The 21,035-nt window shown below is 40.1% G+C and overlaps 1 protein-coding gene across 6 annotated transcripts in view; it reads left to right on the forward strand.

The window, feature by feature from the left end:
- Positions 1–520: 520 nt before the first annotated feature.
- Positions 521–21,035, forward strand: part of cltcl1 (clathrin, heavy chain-like 1) — a 36,547-nt gene continuing 16,032 nt past the window's right edge. For 3 of the 6 annotated variants that reach the window (XM_072682012.1, XM_072682014.1, XM_072682015.1), the window contains exons 1-14: positions 522–760; positions 10,248–10,455; positions 13,759–14,027; positions 14,139–14,300; positions 15,690–15,803; positions 15,935–16,108; positions 16,865–17,062; positions 18,110–18,310; positions 18,741–18,893; positions 18,996–19,118; positions 19,268–19,405; positions 19,526–19,690; positions 19,818–19,998; positions 20,849–21,012. In XM_072682012.1, the coding sequence (XP_072538113.1) occupies positions 719–760; positions 10,248–10,455; positions 13,759–14,027; positions 14,139–14,300; positions 15,690–15,803; positions 15,935–16,108; positions 16,865–17,062; positions 18,110–18,310; positions 18,741–18,893; positions 18,996–19,118; positions 19,268–19,405; positions 19,526–19,690; positions 19,818–19,998; positions 20,849–21,012 (2,292 nt within the window). In that variant the 5' untranslated portion in view covers positions 522–718. Of the gene's footprint in view, positions 761–10,247; positions 10,456–13,758; positions 14,028–14,138; positions 14,301–14,736; positions 15,376–15,689; positions 15,804–15,934; positions 16,109–16,864; positions 17,063–18,109; positions 18,311–18,740; positions 18,894–18,995; positions 19,119–19,267; positions 19,406–19,525; positions 19,691–19,817; positions 19,999–20,848; positions 21,013–21,035 lie in introns of those variants that run through there. The other 3 variants (XM_072682013.1, XM_072682017.1, XM_072682016.1) reach the window with 3 other exon arrangements.

Consider the following 21,035-nt stretch of genomic DNA (forward strand, 5'->3'; position numbering starts at 1 on the left):
GGGTCATTATTAGTTATTGTAAAAACATTATAATATATTATTATGGCTTCACACATGCTGTGTTTATATACTATGTACTACTACTATTTGTTGTACTACATTTTAATGTAATTGCTATTTACTACAGTAGTGTTATATTTATATGTAGAATGTCTTCCTTAATATCTTTACTATGATTATGATTATGATTATTATGATTATTATTATTATTATTATTAGTTTGGTGTCGTACTCTCTGCCAGACCTGGGTTGAGAAATAGGAGTGGTGGGGCGTCCATCACGTGCTCTTTTCTGGGGGAAGGGGGCAGCGGAGGGGTACACAAGTCCTTATGTTCACAAATCGCCAAAAAATTTGCTTTTGGCCACAAACTTTAACCACGATTTTTGGTTTCTGCGTGAATACCATCGACCACCCCGTTTTACTGGACCTGGCAGTGGTGGCTTTCGTACCTCTTACTTCGCCTGTCCTTCTCGGGTCTACTTTCTCGAGCGGAGGCGTTAGGTGCTCATGTCCCAGCGGGTGGGTGAGCGGAGTGGATGATTCGGGTGAATAGCAGTGTAGCGGCGCTGGCCGGTCAGGGTTGTTAACAGGCGCCCACTTTTTTCTGCATCTGCCGGCTCTGCGGCTGCTCCGAGGAGAGAAAAACAACTGTTGTCGGTGTCCCCTTCCCCTCCTTCTTTATCTCCTCGCCTGGTCTGTTTTTGCAGCGGTGCAGGAATGGCGCAGATATTACCCATCCGTTTTCAGGAACATCTGCAGGTAAGCCATGAACGAGCGCGAGACCGCATAGCGAAGCCCTGCGTCATTGCCGTAGCGGCGGAACGGCGACGACTGTCCGGGTTTCCCTCGCCAGAGGCCTCGGGGAGATTGGGGAGACAGCGGGGCTGGTAAATACGAGCAGTTTCGGGGCAGTGGGCATCGTTAAAGAGAGACCAGAGGTCCTCTTTTCTAGGAGTGCAGCAGAAGCTCGGCGGAGCTGACTGCGCAGCGAGTTGGCGAAGTGGCAGCACAGTTATTAATGTGTGTGTGTGAGAGAGAGGGAGAGAGAGAGGGAGAGAGAGAGAGGGAGAGAGAGGCTCCCCATAACGCGATGTTTGTTAGCGTAGCTCGTGAGGAGGCGAGCCCAACAAGGGCAAGGCACTGTCAGTTGGCAGCCCAGCCGCCCTTAAAGAAGAGAAGAGAGATAGCTAGCTAGCAAACTAACTTTGTGGCGGCTGTAATCATTTCTGTTGACACTGTCAACATTCAGGGAGCTCCAGTCTGTCCTCCTGTGGAGCGTGAAGTGCGTTAGTCCTGCCTGTATGGAGACGCTGCGTCGGTTAGGGGGCTTTTTCTCCGGTGAAGATCTGTGAGGCCAGTCGTAATCTCACAATATTGAGCAATTGGGTAACTTATATGCTACCCTTCCAAAAACCTATGCATACTGTCATATTCACACCTAAATATGTATGTAAGTTAGCTAGCTAGCTATATGCTTTCAGGGAGAATCCCACCTGAGAAATCCCACTGACCGCAGGGCCCGGTGTTGGCCTATAGCATGTCATGAGAATAACACTACCAAACATATTAAAAAGTATTAAAAAATTCAAAAGTAGATTTTAAAACCTATAGGCATTACAGCACCCCTCTTGACCCTGAAGGCATAGACATTTTGTTAAAAAAAAAAAAAAAAAAAAAAAAAAATCCAGCTCCCCAAATCCCTTCCCTGTGGATTTGCCAACTGCCCTTGTGTTTGGACTTATGTGAGTGGATACTATGTGGGTGTGAACAGTGTTTACCACTGATTTCCGTAGCTATAGATGGGACTTTGCTTTCATTGTGTGCTGGAAAGTCTCCCACTACTCGGATGGGACGGGATTCTGCAATCGCTGCTAGTCTGTCAAATATGATAGGAGATATACTCCTATGTGTGTCAGTGAAGCTGGACCATCTCCCTCTTTCCATATTCACGTCTTACAGAGTAGCAGTGATGGTAAAAAATCTGACAGGAGACCAGCTTTACTGTTAGGGTAGGTGGTGTTGTGATGTGTAACACCCTCCCGTACGGCGGACAGTCCTACCCCTTCACCCTGGCTGTGCTCACAGGCCTGTTGTAGAGTCGAAAGCAGCCAGAAGTGCTCCAGTGTTCTCTTGTGGACCCTCTCTGTAAGCTGGAGCAGATGTCGATATTTAGCCTGATAAACACAGGACCGGTGGAGAACGCCAGAACGTGTCAGACACATATTTGGAGCCGTGACTCATGTTTCCAGTAAGCCAAGATTTTGGCCCACCACGCAGGCGAGGCATTATGCTGCGTTAGTGTCTCTTCCCCTCACTCCACTATACTGTATATGTGCAGAATTTCTGCCCTTTTGTTCTGTCATGTATTTTGTTGTTGGGGGTGGGGGTGGGGGTCTGCCTTAGACAGTGCTTTAGACAGTGCCTCTATGTTTTGTGCTGTTTTTTTTTTGTTTTTTTTCCATGGCCTCCTCAAAGAGGAGTGAGAGGCCGCCTGTGGCCTCCTGCTTGATGCCAAACTCTAATGAAGTATCTCATCCGTAATTAGATGTGCATACGGTGTGCATAGTGTTCGCTGAGAAACAGAAAATTGCAATTGTTGATGGCCCAATGTTTGAATTCCAGGCTATAATTACAAGTGGTGTCCCAGTTTTTGCGTGTGTACAGGCTGATGTATCGTTAGCGATGGATATTGACCCTCATTTTAGAGATTTATTTGTAAAATACTGAATGATACTAATAAAAAGACTAAAATAATAGATAATACAAACGCCACACAAAAAGATCAGTATACATGCAATACCCAAGTCACTGTAAATCACCCTTCTTCACAGCATCTGTTACATGGATATGATTACAATAACCGTCATGTCTGATTTGGCTATATCAAATTTCAGTTATTAAATGGAGCATAAAACCAGATCAAAAAAGTAAAAAGTTCATTGTTTTCTTGCTCTGAGTCGAAACAAAGTGAACTGTTGTTATTACTGCAGAAATTCTGTGTCGGTGCATCCCTCAGAGATTCTGCTTTGGCCCATGTCTCTTCCCGTCCCATCCGAGACGCGTGAATTCTTTTGGTCCACGCCCCGTGTTATTTGGTATTAGGTTGCGCACTGAAAGTCGGCGAACACTTAATATTTTATGGTATGTGGTACGGACATCTGGAACTCACTTCAAGCCGGGCTAATTGAGGCCAGATGTCATCAGCCTCATTGAAACAGATAGTTAACTAGCTTTCTAATAGCAGAACTGAATTTCTTTCAGAATGTGCGGTAGTCTGGTTTGGAACTTGGTCAACATTGTAGAGATGTTGGACATGTAAAGAATTGTTTCTCTACTCTCATCTCCTTTCCTTTCCTCTCCTACGCTCAGACACTCAGCTAGTGCATTTAGGTAAAGGAATGCAAGGAATCTGCAGATGGCAGGACTCTGGACTTGTGCTGCTTAGACCTTTTTTTTTTACATTGAAAGAGTATTTTTGTACATTCACCACTGGATTAAACCTATACTGTTAGTATATAATACTAACAACTGAGTGGGTGAAGTGTGTGTTGGGACCAAACAGTGGGCTGTGTGTATGGAAAACAGAATCTTTGTGATAATCTCTTATATGTAGAAAGCTCCCTGAGCAAATCCAGTTTCTCTAATGATACTGTCATGATATCGACCAAATTACCATGACAGCCACAGGTTAAAAAGCTATACTGTCAATCAGAATCAATTTTTGATACCTAACAGACTTAGCCAATAAAAGTGCTTGCCCCAAAAGCTAGACTAAAAAAATCTGAGGATACAACACTATGGATGGAAAATAACGTAATAAAATGAGTTAATGTTTTAATTAAAAAAGCATATTGTTATATAATAGCGGTCTGTTCCCGGGGTGGTGCTGAAAATCCCAGGAGATCAGCACTTACAAAAAAACTCAGACCAACCCATCTGGCACCAACAATTGCACAAGGCTTAAAATCACTTAGGTGACATTTTCCCCAGTTTTAATGGTCGATGTGACCATTAGCTGAAGCGAGGTCAGTCACAATAATTGCATCATCAGCTTATCGTACAGTGTATGGACATGACCTCAATCATTATTGCTGACCTTAGTGTTGCCTATTGTGTTTACTAAGCAAAGTGAAAGCATCAACAGAAATGAGGCAGACTGTTTAAATGTGGGATATTCATTTAATTTGTTGTAAATCCAATGCAATTAAGAGTTAATTGCTCTTTTTTCAAAAGTGTAATTATGTTATTATGCTGTTATATTATCCGTGTATCATTAAAATAACATAATAACATAGTTTATATACAGTCCAAAAAAATAGTTATCGTGACAGGCCGACCTAGCTAAAGCTGCTGGACCGTGTCTGCGCGATATTATGCATTGCACGGCTGTCACATTAACTTTTGATTAGATAATCACATGAATGTGTAGGTTCCTAATAAATAGCTTAGTGAGGGTATCATTCATGAATAGTCATTGTTCTGTCGTTTGACTCGCTCTGGGTTGTTTTTGTCATGACATGGCTACTTGTCCTGCACTGTGATTGACAGATGATCCAGAGCAGTCCTTTTTAAACCTAATAGTAGCTCACATAACATGGTTATGAGCAGGAAAAGGAAGCGATAGTTCATCAGCATTCGCACAAACCAAATCAACTCAGTTACCCTCCTAAATATGACAAAACAGCGATTTATCTCACAGCAACCTTATCTCCCAACCCACACACACACACACACACACACACTCACACTCTGTTTCCAGACTACATTGTGTCATGTATCATGATACTTCGCTTCTTTAAGCGTATGACAGCATGTCTTAAGTGATGGTAAACCACTTTAAACTAGAGCTGGGCATTAGGACAAAATATTTTAGCGTATTGTGATCAGTTTTGTTATTTGTGGTACACAACATGCTTTTATGAGTGTATCGTGGATATCGTCATCGCTTAAAGAGTGTAATTAGTCTAATTGAATTCAATGGAACACAACAAATTTTGAGTAAAAATTACAGTTCTCAGTATGGGAGAGTATTTGGATAGCAGTTTTTAAAAATGTGACGTCTACATGACGAAATATTGTGCTAAATATTGTATATAGTAAAAAAAAAATGTCTTTAATTATTGTGATATAATATATATTTTTTTTACCTTAAACCACCACAGGCAGACAGGCAGTAAGCGTATATAGTTCTTTTCTTTGCTGAAGTTCATTTCCCAAGTGATAGATTAGCAGCTGTACAGCAGGGCTACTCTACTGCAGCAGACTTCCACTTCTCCATGTCCTCTAACCATGGTCAGTTCGCACCCCAGTATGCTGTTTGTGCTCTACTGCAGGAGCTGCTCTCCTCAGGCTGAGCTTAGCTTCTGTGTTCTCCAGGTTAAAAACCGCAAAGCTCCCTTAAGACGCCGTTCTTCTTTCCAACAAAGTGGTCTTGACCTAAATCCCCACCAAAAGCTGAAACGTATGCAAACCTTTGTGAAGGTTGTTTACTGATACAGTAAATGATATGAGAGGTTGTATACGTCAAAAATCAAAAAAAGTCTTAAAGACACAGTACCAAAAAAAACACCTGTATAGTTCTGTTTAAGATGTTTGGGAAACGGTCGTGTAAAACTGTTAGGTACATAATTCCACACAAACATAATAATTAGGGGGAAAAAATGAGGGAAATGAACCATTTAAAGCAGTGTTTCTTGATTCTGCTCCTGGGGACCAGCTGCCCTGCAAGTTCCAACTATGCCCTGCCTCAACACACCTGATCCAGACTCATCAACTGAATATCACACGTGGTTATCAAGGATCAGGTGTGTTGGGGCAGAGAATTGTTGAAGCTGCGCAGAGCAGTGTGAGCCCAGGGATACTATTTTCAGCCTTGTCTCTGTCTGTCACATTTCTGGGTCATACAGGTATTTACTACAGACAGTAATTTGTCAATTTTCACTGTAGTTTGGAAAGGAGAACTTTGATCCTTCATGTCTTACTTTTTTTCTTTTTTTTTTTTGGATCCTTCATGTCTTACGTTATTTCTTTTTTTTTATCCTTCATGTCTTACTTTTTTTCTATTTTTTTTGGATCCTTCATGTCTTATGTTATTTCTTTTTTTTGATCCTTCATGTCTTATGTTATTTTTTTATTTTTTGGGATACTTCATGTCTTACGTTATTTATTATTTTTTTTTTGATACTTCATGTCTTACGTTATTTTATTAGATTTTTTTTTATACTTCATGTCTTACGTTCTTTCTTTTTTTTTGATCCTTCATGTCTTACGTTATTTTTTATTTTTTTTGATACTTCATGTCTTACGTTATTTTATTAGATTTTTTTTATACTTCATGTCTTACGTTCTTTCTTTTTTTTTGATCCTTCATGTCTTACGTTATTTTTTATTTTTTTGGATACTTCATGTCTTACGTTATTTTATTTTTTTTGATACTTCATGTCTTACGTTATTTTATTAGATTTTTTTAATACTTCATGTCTTACGTTCTTTCTTTTTTTTGATACTTCATGTCTTACATTATTTTATTTAATTTTTTTGATCCTTCATGTCTTACGTTATTTCTTTTTTTCTGTCTTTTACTAATTACTAATTATGTAAAGCTGCTTTGTGACGACAACAGTTGTAAAAAGCGCTATACAAATAAATTTGCCTTGACTTTACACAGAATACTCTTATAGAAGCCATTATCCTGCAAAAAAATCAAACACGGACTATTTGTTTTAGGTGATTGAGCAAAAGAAGTAAGATTCAGAGCAACAGTACATTTCAAGTGTACATTTTAAGCTTATAGAACCAATATAAGAGTTGTTTCTTTAAATGATGCTCATTCAAAATTCTTTTAATGTGGAAAATGATACCAGACCAAATTCGTCAGGGCCTGGGCAGGCACCCCACATTAAGCCAATAAGTACAAGAATCACTTATCTGTAAGAGGATTAAAATTCTGTGTCGTCTGTAACGTACAATTGTAAAAGTTGGTACAGCAGGAGCTCTTATGTGAGCTCTTTTACAACATAATTGTCGGTCAGTGTAGCTCATTGTTTGTTTAAGATGACTACACAAGAGAGTACAAGTGGGAATTGTACAAATACTTCGTCTCATTGTGTCTGTGGAGGACCTTCCTTATGTTAGCAGAGCTAATTTAGCAAGACGACACACGAACGATTACAATGATGAACGTTCAACGAATCACACACCATTACCGGACTGGATGGCAGTGTTGATGGCCCACGCTCCTACATGTAATGCGATTATTGATTGGTTAGATGAGGGAAGCAGGTCAGTCTTGCAGCGCTAAACCCTTTTAACTCCGAGAGAAAGAGACAGAATGTTCCCCGCTCGCTGCACCTCGCTCATCTCATCCATCAGTTCTGCTCCATGCTTGCTGGACAGTGCAGGACAATGGGCACCAGGTCACCATGGCGATCGGGACTTCAGAGACCAGTGTTAACACCATGCCGGCACTTCACAAAATAAGCTTCATAAGAGCTCCTGCATTTCTTTTTTTTCCTCGTTTCCTCGTTTTCTTATCTTGTATGAAATTGTGTCTAATCGGATACAGTGCAGTGCTGCTGCGTTCACTATCCATGCATCTTTTGCACGCTTTCAATTTTTTGGGGGCATTTTGTAAAGGAGCAGCTGTGGTGTTTTAGGCCTTTTTGGCTATCATTTCTGTGTACGCTGTAGGACTGTCATGACATGGCTGGATTTTTAAAAAATGTAGTTGGCCTTTTATGTGATGCTAATAATTAGAGCCTGTTATGGGCAGAACTGATTCAAATAATAGAAATATTGCAGATCTGGGGATGGAGCTACGTATAATTTCTGGGTGTTTTTTTGTATTAGCTCTCATCATTAAAATCTGTTTTTGTGTTATTATGTTATTTTTTTGCTAAAAGTTAAATATGGAGCAAAAAAACTATGATCCTTGGTTTCTGTAACAGCCTATGATGGTTTGCTACTGATAATGACAAAAAACAAACAAAGAAAAAAGTATAAATATAAGTAAATATAAAATATACAATATATCTGTTAGTTTTGTGTTAGGTATGGTTAGTTTGTTACTGTATCTACTTATATATACTGTATATATATATAGTCACTGTCATGCAGAAACCTCCAAACTGGCAAGTTTCACTGGAAGTCTATGTAAAACAGGTCATTTTGGAGTATTTCTATTGGTCCGTTCACAATGAAATTCTGACACATACTGCTGGTTTCAAATTTTTTCAAAATGGAGCTAATATGTGAGCGTTTGTGTGTGACTGAAAATGACTGAGTAAGGAGTACTGACTCGGACATTAGGTGGGAGTTATGTTGGTATCACTTGAGTCAGGTTTTAATGTGTGTGTGTGTGTGTGAATGTGTGTGTCGTCAGAGGGAGCCCCCCCCCCTTCTGTAGCTCCCCTTACGCAAGCAATTTATTCCAGGAACAGCAGCAGTGCTGCATTAGGTCTCTGCCTCTGAGGAAATTGGCAGTGATTCACTATAGAGTTAAACCTACGTCAGCACCAGCTCTTCGTTTGCACTGAAGCCCTGAGACCACTCAAACTGGGCAGATCAAATAAACCCACCCAGTTTATTAAATGGTTTTAACACGCCGTAAGATCCGCAAACACCTGTGTCACACTATGACCCTGAATAAATTACTTTGCCCTGCGTATGTTTTGTGTTTTATTCTGAGCAGCACAATGGGAAAGGGAGGATACATAGATCGCACTTAAGATTTTCGTGATTTTCATAAGCAAAATCTCCATATAAGATGTATGTTGTTAAAAAAAATAAAAGACAACGTTAGTGCAGCTGCAAAATTCCTAATGGACACTTGTCCTGGCTAATGCAGCCGTAGCATCTGTGTGATTGCGATGGACCATTTCTTGGAGTGCTTAACCCTCCCCTCTGGAGTCTAAGGGTATTTTCTGCATTTTTGCACTTGCATTAGGGCACTTGCATATAGGATAATACCCACATGTTAAATATTTCAGCTCTCTTGGTAAAGAGATCATTCATATTTCCTGTAAAACCATACCCTTACCTCGTCCTCATGTGGACGAAGAATTCTTTGGTGCGCGAAATGAGTTTACCAGAGTCTTAGCTTCAGTTTTCACAGCCTCGTAATTCAGAGATGTGAGTTTCATACAATCTGAATGGGCTCTACAGATTCAGGAAATGCTGGAACCATATTTCTGTGCTGTATTACCGCAGAGATATTAATAGAAACATTGAGAAACGTTGCATTTGCCACGCCGACACAATTGTAGACTCCAGAGGGTTAAACTCTTTGAATAGCAGGCGTTGTGACTGTTAATCTTTTCATGTGTGTGTGTGTGTGTGTCTGTGTGTGTGAACCAGCATCATTTGGAGTGTACATCTCGCCAGCTGTTCCCTGAATATTCAGCGTTTATGCACAGTTAAACACAGACATATTTAATGTGTTCTAGATTCCAGGGAACCACACCAAGGATTTCATGTGTAAAATAATTATACGTATTGGTAAAAACTTTATATTATTCAATATTCTGTTGATAATTTGCATCACTTTAGTATTTATACTTCAGGGCAGTATGTAAATCTGTTCAGTGTTCTGTTCAGTCCTTCTCTGTTTCGTACTGCCTACATAGTACTAATGGTTACTTTCATATAATGTCTTTTTACGTCACTCTTCAGTCCATACAGGTCATATAAGGAGCTTACATCTACCCATGCAGCCTACAGCAGTTTAGCACCACCCATTCATGTTGACGTTGGTATGAGTGTCAAAGTACAGACTGCTTTTTGAATGAGGCACAAAACCAGGCAGCCAGTCTGAGCAGAGCTGATTTACATCTTAAGGCACACTACAGTACTTAAATAGCTGTTTTAATTCCATGTATAAGGACAAAGATGACCATTATTAAATGAATATATACTTTTATTGGTATATAAAATATATATAATTATCATAAGTGAACATCAGGGGGATGCAGGATTTTCCTAGGATGCTTATGTTCATAGGAACAGAATACCTCTATGTAGAAGGTATGTACTCAGTATAATTGAAGGTGGTGTGCAGTAGTTTCAGCCCAAGTGTGTTTTGAGCCGCATGCGTGTCTGTTATTTTATTAAAATAGAAAGGAACACATTAAAAACATTGTCAAAACCTTTGTCAAAACCTTGTTCGGATTGCAGAGATTAAACAGATCCTAAGGAGGATTTCTGTAAATATTTAATAATATGTGGTGTCTCGTGCTCTTGTCCCGTGTAGTTGCAGACTCTAGGGGTGAACCCAGCCAACATCGGCTTCAGTTGTTTGACCATGGAGTCGGACCGCTTCATCTGCATCCGGGAGAAGGTGGGCGAGCAGAACCAGGTGGTGATCATCGACCTCAGCGACCCCTCCAACCCCATCCGCCGGCCAATCACGGCGGACAGCGCCATCATGAACCCCGCCAGCAAGGTCATCGCTCTTAAAGGTGTGATTCCTAAACCTGTGAAGATTTGTGCTAGCATGCTGTGTTGTTTTTGAAAACGTGTGAGTAATTTCTTAAGTGCAGCAATACCTCTGTAAGACCTTTCAGCCACTCGAATGATACATTATCAAATAGAAATATGTCTTTTCTGAATGATTGCTACATTTCCTTTTTAAAAAGCTCTGTGTGTTTCTTAAATCTGCATTTTCTGTCTCTGTCAAACTACTTTTCAATGCTTTCTGTTGTTAAAAAGATGGTGAGTTCTGTCTCTCCGGCCCGATTTTCCCTATCCTTTCTTTCTCTCGCTATCTCTCGATCTCTTCTCACTTTCTTTCTGCCACGCTTTCTGTCTAATTTTCTCTTTGATGTCTTGTTTCACTGTGGAAATCCATGGGTTCTGTCACTAAAACAAGAACATACTTTCATAGATGTACACTGGCGTTCAAAAGTTTGGAACCACTTGCCATATAAAATTATAATAATAGTAATAATATCTTTTTTTTTGCTTGTTTTTTATACAGTTACCATCAACTGTTTAGTAATTCTATTCATTTTATATATTATATATTTTCACATTTTTACTATGTTTTTAATTTGAAAGTATAATTATTATATCATTATAAATACTTTATACATTTTCTGCAATCAGAAACTGAACTTTTGAACATTGTGTATTTGTGTTTGTTTGCGTGTCTCTTTGGTAGAAAAGAAGGAAATCAGACTTTTCATTTACAGCCACAATCTATATTAGGGCCAGAAAATAAGCTGTCTTGGATGCTTCTAATAGTAGTAATTTGATCTTAAAAAATATATATATTATATATATATACACACACATACAGGCCTGTTAGTTCTCTCTTCATCAGAAAATGTACTGTAACTGGGTCATCAAGCCATGGTCACACTAGGCCTCTGTTGGTGAATTGTCCTGGGCTAAATTACTTTCGTTTCTTTTGGAGCAAATAAATTTCATCCAATTCTCATCCATGACCAGTAGCACTTCTGCAGTGGCTGTGCTGACCTCTGAAGACCTAAAACTAAGGAAATGCTAATGTTAACCATGTCTAAGCATGGCTGTTCCTTGCCCACTAGCTCAAAATATGCTTACTGTTGTATGTTAGTGTTTGTGGTAACTGAGTTAGATAGCATGCTGGTTGCTAAGTTAGGTTCTTGACTAAGCAGTGCTGAACACATGCATTCACATAAGCTCAACCACAGCTGTTATACTTAGCTTCGTACTAATACTCAGTGTGTGGTGCTGCACTGTGGCGTGTAGGGCAGGGAATCCCTGAGCACCGTATGTTTCAATTGTAATGTGATGTGATTCTAATAACAATTATTATTGTTTCTTTAATTTCTCTATATATATATTTTCCAAAGCAAAGTATTTATGATGATCCATAATGGTGGAAAAAAAAAACAGAACTGTGTAGAGGTAGTAAAGCGTCTTAACCTTCCTAGTAGCCCTTATACAGCGGGCAAGTTGAGCGCTCACTAAGAGGCCAGGTTTAGTACCCAGTTCAGCAGCAACATACATGTTGGAGACGTTATCAGTAACTACAACTAAATCTGTTAGTAATCTGCCATTTATTCTTCATAATGTGTAGCATCTGTGTGGCTCTCATTCACTGCTCTTGAATGGAGCACATGAGACACTAGCTGCCACTCATTTGTGATAGAATGTACATATTAAGACTCTGTAGGAATGGATGTTACAGCTATCCTACCTGTTTTCTTCACTAATTCCATGACTTGGGATTTGGTCTGGTTGTAGAGTGTGGAGATCGTTGCATCAGTAAAATATCTATGAAACGGGACTCTATACTGTATCTCAACTCCATAGTGCACAACATAGCACGAAAGAGTCAGAGTCACCGAGTCACCATGACTGAATACAAATGCCTTGGCAGAAGTTGCATTTGTTTTGTAATTTCCAAAGTCCTTTCCGAGTCGGGTGGAAGCTTTGAAATTGCTTGCTTGACGGTCCAACCAGAGCCAAAGTGCTTTCATCAACTAGCTTTTAATGCTGAGGTTGCCGGTCCGACTTCTCACTCAGTCAGCTTGTGACTCTGTTATGCGTACTCTGCAAACTGTCTGACTCTGCACTTCTGCACGTCCACAGTTCCACCTTTTACATTTCTAATCAGTTAACTTTCAGAAAATCGCCTTTTGACAATTACGATTCGATTCAGAATCATCCAGATACATTTAAGAATCAAATTAGCAATTTTTGTTGGTGGTAAGTATACAATGATCAGGCCTAATAGTGTTCACTTCTGTATTTTAAATGTTTTTTTCTGGGCAAGTTAGCTCATGTTAGTGTCAGAACTAGAAGGGAGGACGTTTTGGTGACCAGCTTTACGGTCCAGCCTCAGTCACGCCCATTTTACAAGATGGCGCGAACTGCAAATGTCTAGTGTGACCACGTCCTAAATGACCTCTCCCAAAAATCAACATAATGGTGATACATAGGTTACATTAGCACAATGGCAAATGCCATTTAATGGGGATTTTACCAGTTATGTCCAAACGCAACATTTTTTAGGCAATAATGTGTTTGCAGGCAGAGCAGGAATAGGCGAGTTACACAGCTGAGAAAATAATATCTTAAAATAGTTCTTAAATAGTTGCAATTTGGCAATGGAGGTCATCGATTTATTGACGAATTCAGCTTTTTAGTGCCAAAGATACACAGGTGCATGCTGTAGTATGGTTTACTATACTACACCACATAGACAATCATGTTTTTGTATGTCAATCATGTATGTTGATCTGTTGTTGTGTGTGTGTATAGCTCTGGGCAATGTTGATTAGTGCTGCTCTATACTACAGTGGCCATCTGAGCATGCTGACTTGCTCCAAAACTATCCATCCTTTGTGTTCATCACCCGTGTTTCTGGCAGAGAAACACTGTTGTCTGTGCTCCATCTTGTTTGTGGACCCGTTGATTCATCAGGTCCATGTGATCGTGTTCATTAGGATATTGAGGATTGATCCTAGACCCTGCAGCATTGATACTCTGATATGTGTGACAGCTCATTAATGTTTTTTTGGATAATATGGAAAGATTTAAAAAAAGATTCTAGTTATGCATGATATATTGTTCTGATTAATGACTGTCATGATTAATGGACCAATAGAAATGCTTCAGAATTACTTTGACTTTCAATGGATGTAAAGTAGGTTTTTCTTGTCCTACAAAGTTGCCATTTTGGAGATACAAGGTTTGTGTTAGGTCTTGTTTTTTTATGAATCAAATTAGGCTGCCTGTTTCTAGATCTCTCTCTCTCTCGTCTCTCTCATTAGCTGCAAGGACACTGCAAATCTTTAACATGGAGATGAAGAGCAAAGTGAAGGCCCACACCATGACTGATGAGGTCATGTTCTGGAAGTGGCTCTCCGTCAACACAATCGCCCTGGTTACCGACACGGCTGTCTACCACTGGAGCATGGAGGGAGACTCTCAGCCAGTCAAGATGTTTGACCGCCATGCCAGTCTTGCAGGTTGCCAGATCATCAACTATAGAACAGACGAACCTCAGAAATGGCTTCTGCTTATAGGCATATCAGCACAGGTAGGTTTGAATGTGTGTGAGTTTCAGTATGAGAATAAAGGTGTAAGTGTATGGCTAAGTGTGTGTATATGATTGTGACTGTAACACTCTCTCTGTCTCTGGGCCCTGTAGCAGAACCGTGTGGTTGGGGCCATGCAGTTATACTCTGTAGACAGAAAGGTGTCTCAGCCCATAGAGGGCCATGCAGCAGCATTTGCACAATACAAGCTGGAGGGAAACCAAAATCCTTCCACACTTTTCTGCTTTGCTGTCAGGAGTCAGGCTGGGGGCAAGGTGAGTGTTTCAGAGCTCCTGCACTTTCGCTTTTACCTTTTTTTTCTCTCTCTCTCTCTCTCTCTCTCTCTCTTTCTCTCTTTCCTCACTCAGATTGGCACAAAAATATGATTACAAAATCCCTTTACATCTATGATCTGGAGTCAGGGTGTGTTTTTTTTTATTAGAGGTGGGCAATATTACAATATGATGATTAATTTGATAGAATACATTGTAATGTGCCTCTACACAATTAGGGGTGAGTGAAATTTTTTTAGTTTAAAAAAACACAATACCTACATCTGATGTGTCCGTCAGTTTTTTTTATTTGTTTATTTCCAAGATGGAAGCATAGAAAGGCTACTGCTGCTGGCTGAAGGACACCACCTCTGCTATCACACACCAGAGGAGACGCTCAGCACAGTTTTGGTGTTTAGTATCAGTTAATAAACTCTTCACAAGCCTCCTCTTTTCAAGCTTAAAGGTATAAAGAAATACAGGGTAACGTTGATATGACAATAATTAGCACAGTCTGTTTATCTTACAGACTTTACTTTAGTGTTACCTACTATGGATTTCAGGTCTGGCTCTCGATCTAAATTCAATTGTGGTCAGCAGTTTACATACACTTACACATACATGGTGAAATATATACATATATCAAATTCATTCAGTGATGCTGAAAGTTCCAACATGTCTTTTAACTTGCCAAGCCCAAGGCCTCTCAACATCCTGTTGATGTGATTACTATAGTAATAAAAGTGAGACGTTCCTCAAACCTCAAAAACACTGTATCAACTTATAAGCATGGTGGTGGTAGCAACATGCTCTGGGGCTGTTTTGTTGCCAGTGGAACTGCTACATTACATAGAAGGGATGGAACAATTTCAGAGGACTGCCTCAGAAGTCCAACCATCAAGTAGACGGATGACACAATTGGGTTTCCAACAGGACAGGCCCAAAATAACAAGTCCTGACCTCAGCCCTATTGAAAAATATGTGAAGTATGCTTAGATGTCAGGTCTGTGCCAGAAAGCCAACAAATAAAACAAGAGTGGCCAAACACCCATCCAGAATTCTGGCTACCAAAAGCGTTGTGAGTTGCTGAACACTAATAACACTAGCATATATTGCAAATTTGAATCTCTAGTAATTTGTCCTGTTTATTTGGGTTTAGTGCAGTGTAGTATGTAAAATACTCACTAGAAATGATCGTACTTATAGTTTTGGTAGCATTTTTTTAACCACATGGTATTTTGGTGTTTTATTCCAACTTAGTGTATTGTCTATTTCCAGTATTCCGTATATTGTAAATCATCACCTCAGGACTTGTTCTTAAGCAAGAGAATCTTTGATAAATCAAATGGCATTTAATCACCCAGAATACCTTGGTTTCTGTCTTTGTTTTAGCTACATATAATTGAGGTGGGTCAGCCCGCACCAGGCAACCAGCCATTTGCCAAGAAAGCAGTAGATGTGTTCTTCCCCCCTGAGGCCCAGACTGACTTCCCTGTGGCTATGCAGGTAAGCGGCACCTGGAAGAGGCAGTATGGACTCAGGTCAAGAAAATAGGACCTACCCTTACCCTTATGTTTAATTTGACTTTTTGTCTGACTTGTCTTAATTTCTCTCTCTGTGTTTTTTACCCTTCTCAGATTGGCACAAAACACGGTGTGATCTACCTCATCACTAAGTACGGCTACATTCACCTGTACGATCTGGAGTCGGGCGTGTGCATTTATATGAACCGCATCAGCGCAGAAACAATCTTTGTCACAGCTGCACATGAAAGCACGTCCGGAATTATAGGAGTGAACAAGAAGGGACAGGTTTGTCAGTCATGAAAACACATGCATTTTCAGACTTCCATATGTAAACACGATGGGCCTTGTTCTTCTACACCATCAGAGCATAAACAGCCTTGTGTTTTGAGATTAAGATGAGCGCCATGAGTCACAGAACTAGGTTCCTGTAGTGTACACATACGACCAACTGCTGTTGATGCTGTAGCTTCATTATAACAGCTTCTGTTCAAATGTACAGATGAGGACTTTCTGAAAACAATGGCAGCGAAGGGTAAGAGAAAAAAAATAAAGGAAATAATCGCTTCTGAAGGCGACTTAAGGGGGTTGCTTAATCCAGTCTTACACTGCAAGAGTTTTAGCCTGATTCTGACTCTGATTTGCCTGTTCTGTAGCCAGTACAGTGCAGTCTAATCCAGTACAATACATTCCAAGTAGCTCTTAGGGGAATTATAGATCATTTGGACGTTCAGAATTGTACTCCAGCGTAGGTTATTGAAATACATGACACATCTCCATGGCTATGTTCTGTCAATATTTGCATGTTCGTTTTTGGCCGCTTACGTAGCCCATTTCTGTGTTGGCACCGCAATGTGGAATTTACATCGGAACTAAAACTGTTATTCACTACAGCCTCCTGACTCTGTGGTATGTCCTAGCAGTGTTTTGCCAGCTGGAACATCACATGCATGTTTTGTTTTAAAAAAAAAGTTGAACAAGGCCTATTGTCTTTTTATGTTTGCAGCGTGTACATTACTGTGTATGCATTACGTGTGTCCGCAGGTCCTTTCAGTGTGTGTTGAGGAAGAGAACATTGTGAATTACACCACAAACGTGCTGCAGAATCCAGAACTGGGCCTGCGGATGGCAGTACGCAGTGATCTACCCGGAGCTGAGGAGCTCTTCACACACAAGTTCAACACACTCTTCTCACAGGGCAGCTACGCAGAAGCTGCGAAAGTTGCTGCTTCAGCACCTAAGGTAAAGGGTGTACCCACATATACTTTCCCAGTACACAGAAAACTGACTTCCTGCAATAAAGAGAATGTGAAAACATGCTACTACATGAGTGGCTGCTCAAAGTGTTGGCATAACTATATTCATTGGCCCTTTAGCTCCTTAAATCTGCTCTCTGCATTTTTGTTGGGCTACTGCCTTGAAAACTGAGTAATACAAAGTAGCTCTAAGTAGGCCTGTCACGTTAATTATATTATTGACTTATCGTACATATGGACACAACCTCAATCATTTTTGCTGACCTCCTTGTTGCCCATTTAAAAATTATTCTGCAAGAGTACAAATAGCCAGAAAAGACATCAATACAAACTGCCATTCCAGCATTATTCTGAAAGAGATGAAAGAAGGCTCACTTTTATTCTGCCATTACAGATATGTGGTCAGGCTCAAATATGGCCCCACACATGAGCTTGACAATACTACTGACTGGACTGAATTTCCCATAATACAAGGAAGCAGTGTATCTTTTTTGAATTTTAGATGTAAAAACATCTGGTATAAATAGTCAAAAACTAGAAAATAAGTGGGCATCATTTTTGTCAGTTGTCGGTACCAGTGGCATCTTGGGATATCAACCATTGTTTTTCCCTGTTGTTAATTACTTAGAATACTACTTTATTACACTGCACATCAAATGGAATTGTGTTCTATTTAAAGAATAGAACAGAGAGAGTTTTCTAAAAGCCACCAGGTTTTTGTGTTCTATTGCTATATTACTATAAAAGAAGCACAATGCTGCCTTTATTGTTTTATGCACTCTGATCGTTTGTCTGCTTTCAGACCATAATTAGTATTGTTGAGTGATTTAATTTGAAGTATATATTGTGAATGTGTTTGCAATGGGAAGTATATTCCTTTTCATATGCTTGAATATGCTTGTTCACAGCGGTAGTTTAATAAACAGACAAAATAACATTCTAGATTTGAAAGCAAGTATTTACAAAGCCTTGGCTTTACAGGGTTAAACCAAAGTATAACTGATGCTCAGTGCTCTCTCTCTCTCTCTTTCAGGGTGTCCTGCGAACAGCAGAGACGATTCGAAGGTTCCAGTCTGTGCCAGCTCAGGGGGGCCAGGCCTCTCCGTTGCTGCAGTATTTCGGCGTGCTGCTGGACCGAGGTCAGCTCAATAGACTGGAGTCAGTAGAATTATGCAGGCCGGTGCTGCAGCAGGGACGCATGCAACTCTTGGAGAAATGGCTAAAGGGCGAAAAGGTACTGTAGCTTTACTCAGCATGCTCACACAAGTTAGTTTTACTGTCTACTGTAACTCTGAGAGAGTATCTCTGATCTGTGTTTCAAGTACAGTATACATTACCTTCTCAGTTTACGTTGTCCAAGCTGGTATATCCTAATGTGTGAACTATTGGGAGAATTTCTTGGTTTACTAAGATCATTTTTATATATTATATTTAATTCGAGTCAAATGTACATAATTTCTACATTAAAAATATACATAATTTTTTATTTTGCTATGTGCAGTTGGTAATTGGAGGCCTATTCATGTAATAATTTGTTTCATGTACAAATGATGTGCATATTTGAATTTATCAAATCATTAGGGGGAAACCTTCAATTGGTTTGTAGTAATATGTGATTGGCAAATATTTGGAGAAATTCATTTTCCCATTTTAATCTTATACAGTTGGAATGCTCTGAGGAGTTGGGGGACCTGGTGAAAGCGGTTGATCCTACACTAGCGCTCAGCGTTTACCTCCGAGCCAATGTTCCAGCCAAGGTTATCCAGTGCTTTGCAGAGACCGGACAATACCAGAAAATAGTTTTGTATGCTAAAAAGGTACCGGGATGTATCTCCTTTCCCCCTCTCTTTTTACTCTAATCTGTATGGTAGATGTGATTCATGTGGAGTTTTTAACGTAACTCACTTCGCTTTGTGTAGATGGGGTACTCTCCAGATTGGATAATGCTGTTGAGGAATGTGATGCGCTCTGGACCTGATCAGGGGCTGCAGTTTGCACAGATGCTGGTTCAAGATGAGGAGCCTCTCGCCAACATTAACCAGGTAAATGTAACATCCTCCCATTGTTTTGTTTGATTTTCCTGCACCCTGTACTGTACTGTACCTCCCTCTTTAGTTTCATAGCTGTCCCATCTGCCAAAACAAAATAGGCAGTCCTATTTGTGTTCATGTGTATGTGTGTGTATTTTTAGGTGGTGGATGTCTTTATGGAGGGCAATTTAGTGCAGCAGTGCACCTCCTTTCTATTGGACGCGCTGAAGAACAACAAGCCAGAGGAGGGGCATCTGCAGACACGCCTTCTGGAGATGAATCTCCTTCATGCCCCCCAGGTCAGCTAGCAGTTAAGGGCTGACAATCTCACAATGATCAAATCCATTTTTGCTCTGTTAATACCGCATATTGTAGCACTTCTTGATGTGCATTTGTGTATGTGTGTGTATGTGTTTCAGGTAGCAGATGCTATTTTGGGTAATCAGATGTTCACCCACTATGACCGAGCTCACATTGCTCAGCTGTGTGAGAAAGCCGGCCTACTGCAAAGATCACTGGAGCATTTCACTGACCTCTATGACATCAAACGAGCCATCGTCCACACACACCTGCTCAACCCCGAGGTGCGTTCACTCGTCTTCATGTGTGTGCCTTTGTCATATGGCCAGACTTGACTTTAATATAAATAAAGCATGTGAAAAAGTCATGTAGCTGCAATATGTAGCTCATGTCTCTTCTTCTTTGTTTCAGTGGTTGGTGAACTTCTTTGGCTCGTTGTCAGTGGGAGATTCGGTGGAGTGTTTGAGGGCCATGTTAGCTGCTAACCTTAGGCAGAACTTGCAGCTGGCCGTACAGGTGGCCTCTAAGTACCATGAACAGCTGGGCACTGATACACTAGTGGAGCTGTTCGAGTCCTTCAAGAGCTATGAGGGTATGAGAGACAACATCTGATTAAAAATATAATATACATATTACGGTATACTGATGTGCTTTGCTTTTGAGATGTTTTAGTAACTTTTAACCCTTTTAACTCTGCCTCTTGTTCAGTCACAGTACAATGTATCAGCATATGGGATTAGGCTGTACTGTGTGCTGTTTTTCCTTTTTTTATTGTTTTATTAAGCAGTTTTAAGATATGCAACCATACACATACACACATGAAATACAAAGAGAACCAAAGAGGGGGGGGGGCAAGGGGAAAAAAGTGATTATTACCAAATCAATGATACGAATGAATGTTAGACAGGAGGCAATAATCTGAAATAAAGCAATAGGGGGAGTCACTTTGAGTGAACCTTACTGGTAAATGAAGGGTCCTGGAGCTCTAGCTTGTCTAGGTGCGTTAGAAGGGGTCCACAGTATAATTGTTATCTATAGAGCCATTAAGGGTGTACTTCACAGCACATCTTTAATCCAGTATGGTGCGCTTTCTTTTCTATCACCTAAAGAAACACAGTGCTGCCTTTATTATTGGATTCACTGTTGCAGTTCCTGAGTAAACCTATGTATACGGTCAGAACACAATTAAGATCACTAATGACTTATTGATTTGTTAGGAACAATAAATTGAGACTGAAGTGTGAAATGTAGTGTGAAGTGACTGATGTCCCAAACAGTAGTCCAGAAATATCAAAATACCATTAACAGCATTGAAAAAAATCATGTTGTTACAGGAGTCTAAAATAGCTTTATTTACATTAGAACTACATCATTTGAAATGGAATTAAATGAATCATCTCCTTCTCTCTGTCTGTCACATATTAATTCACACATACACACAGGACTGTTCTATTTCCTGGGCTCAATTGTGAACTTCAGTCAGGAGCCTGAAGTGCACTTTAAATACATCCAGGCAGCCTGTAAGACTGGACAGATTAAAGAGGTGGAACGCATCTGCAGAGAGAGCAGCTGCTACGACCCAGAGCGTGTCAAAAACTTCCTGAAGGTAAAAGACAGTGGAAAATGTCT

This window comes from Salminus brasiliensis, chromosome 6 (assembly GCF_030463535.1).
Source record: "Salminus brasiliensis chromosome 6, fSalBra1.hap2, whole genome shotgun sequence".
NCBI classification, from domain to species: domain Eukaryota; kingdom Metazoa; phylum Chordata; class Actinopteri; order Characiformes; family Bryconidae; genus Salminus; species Salminus brasiliensis.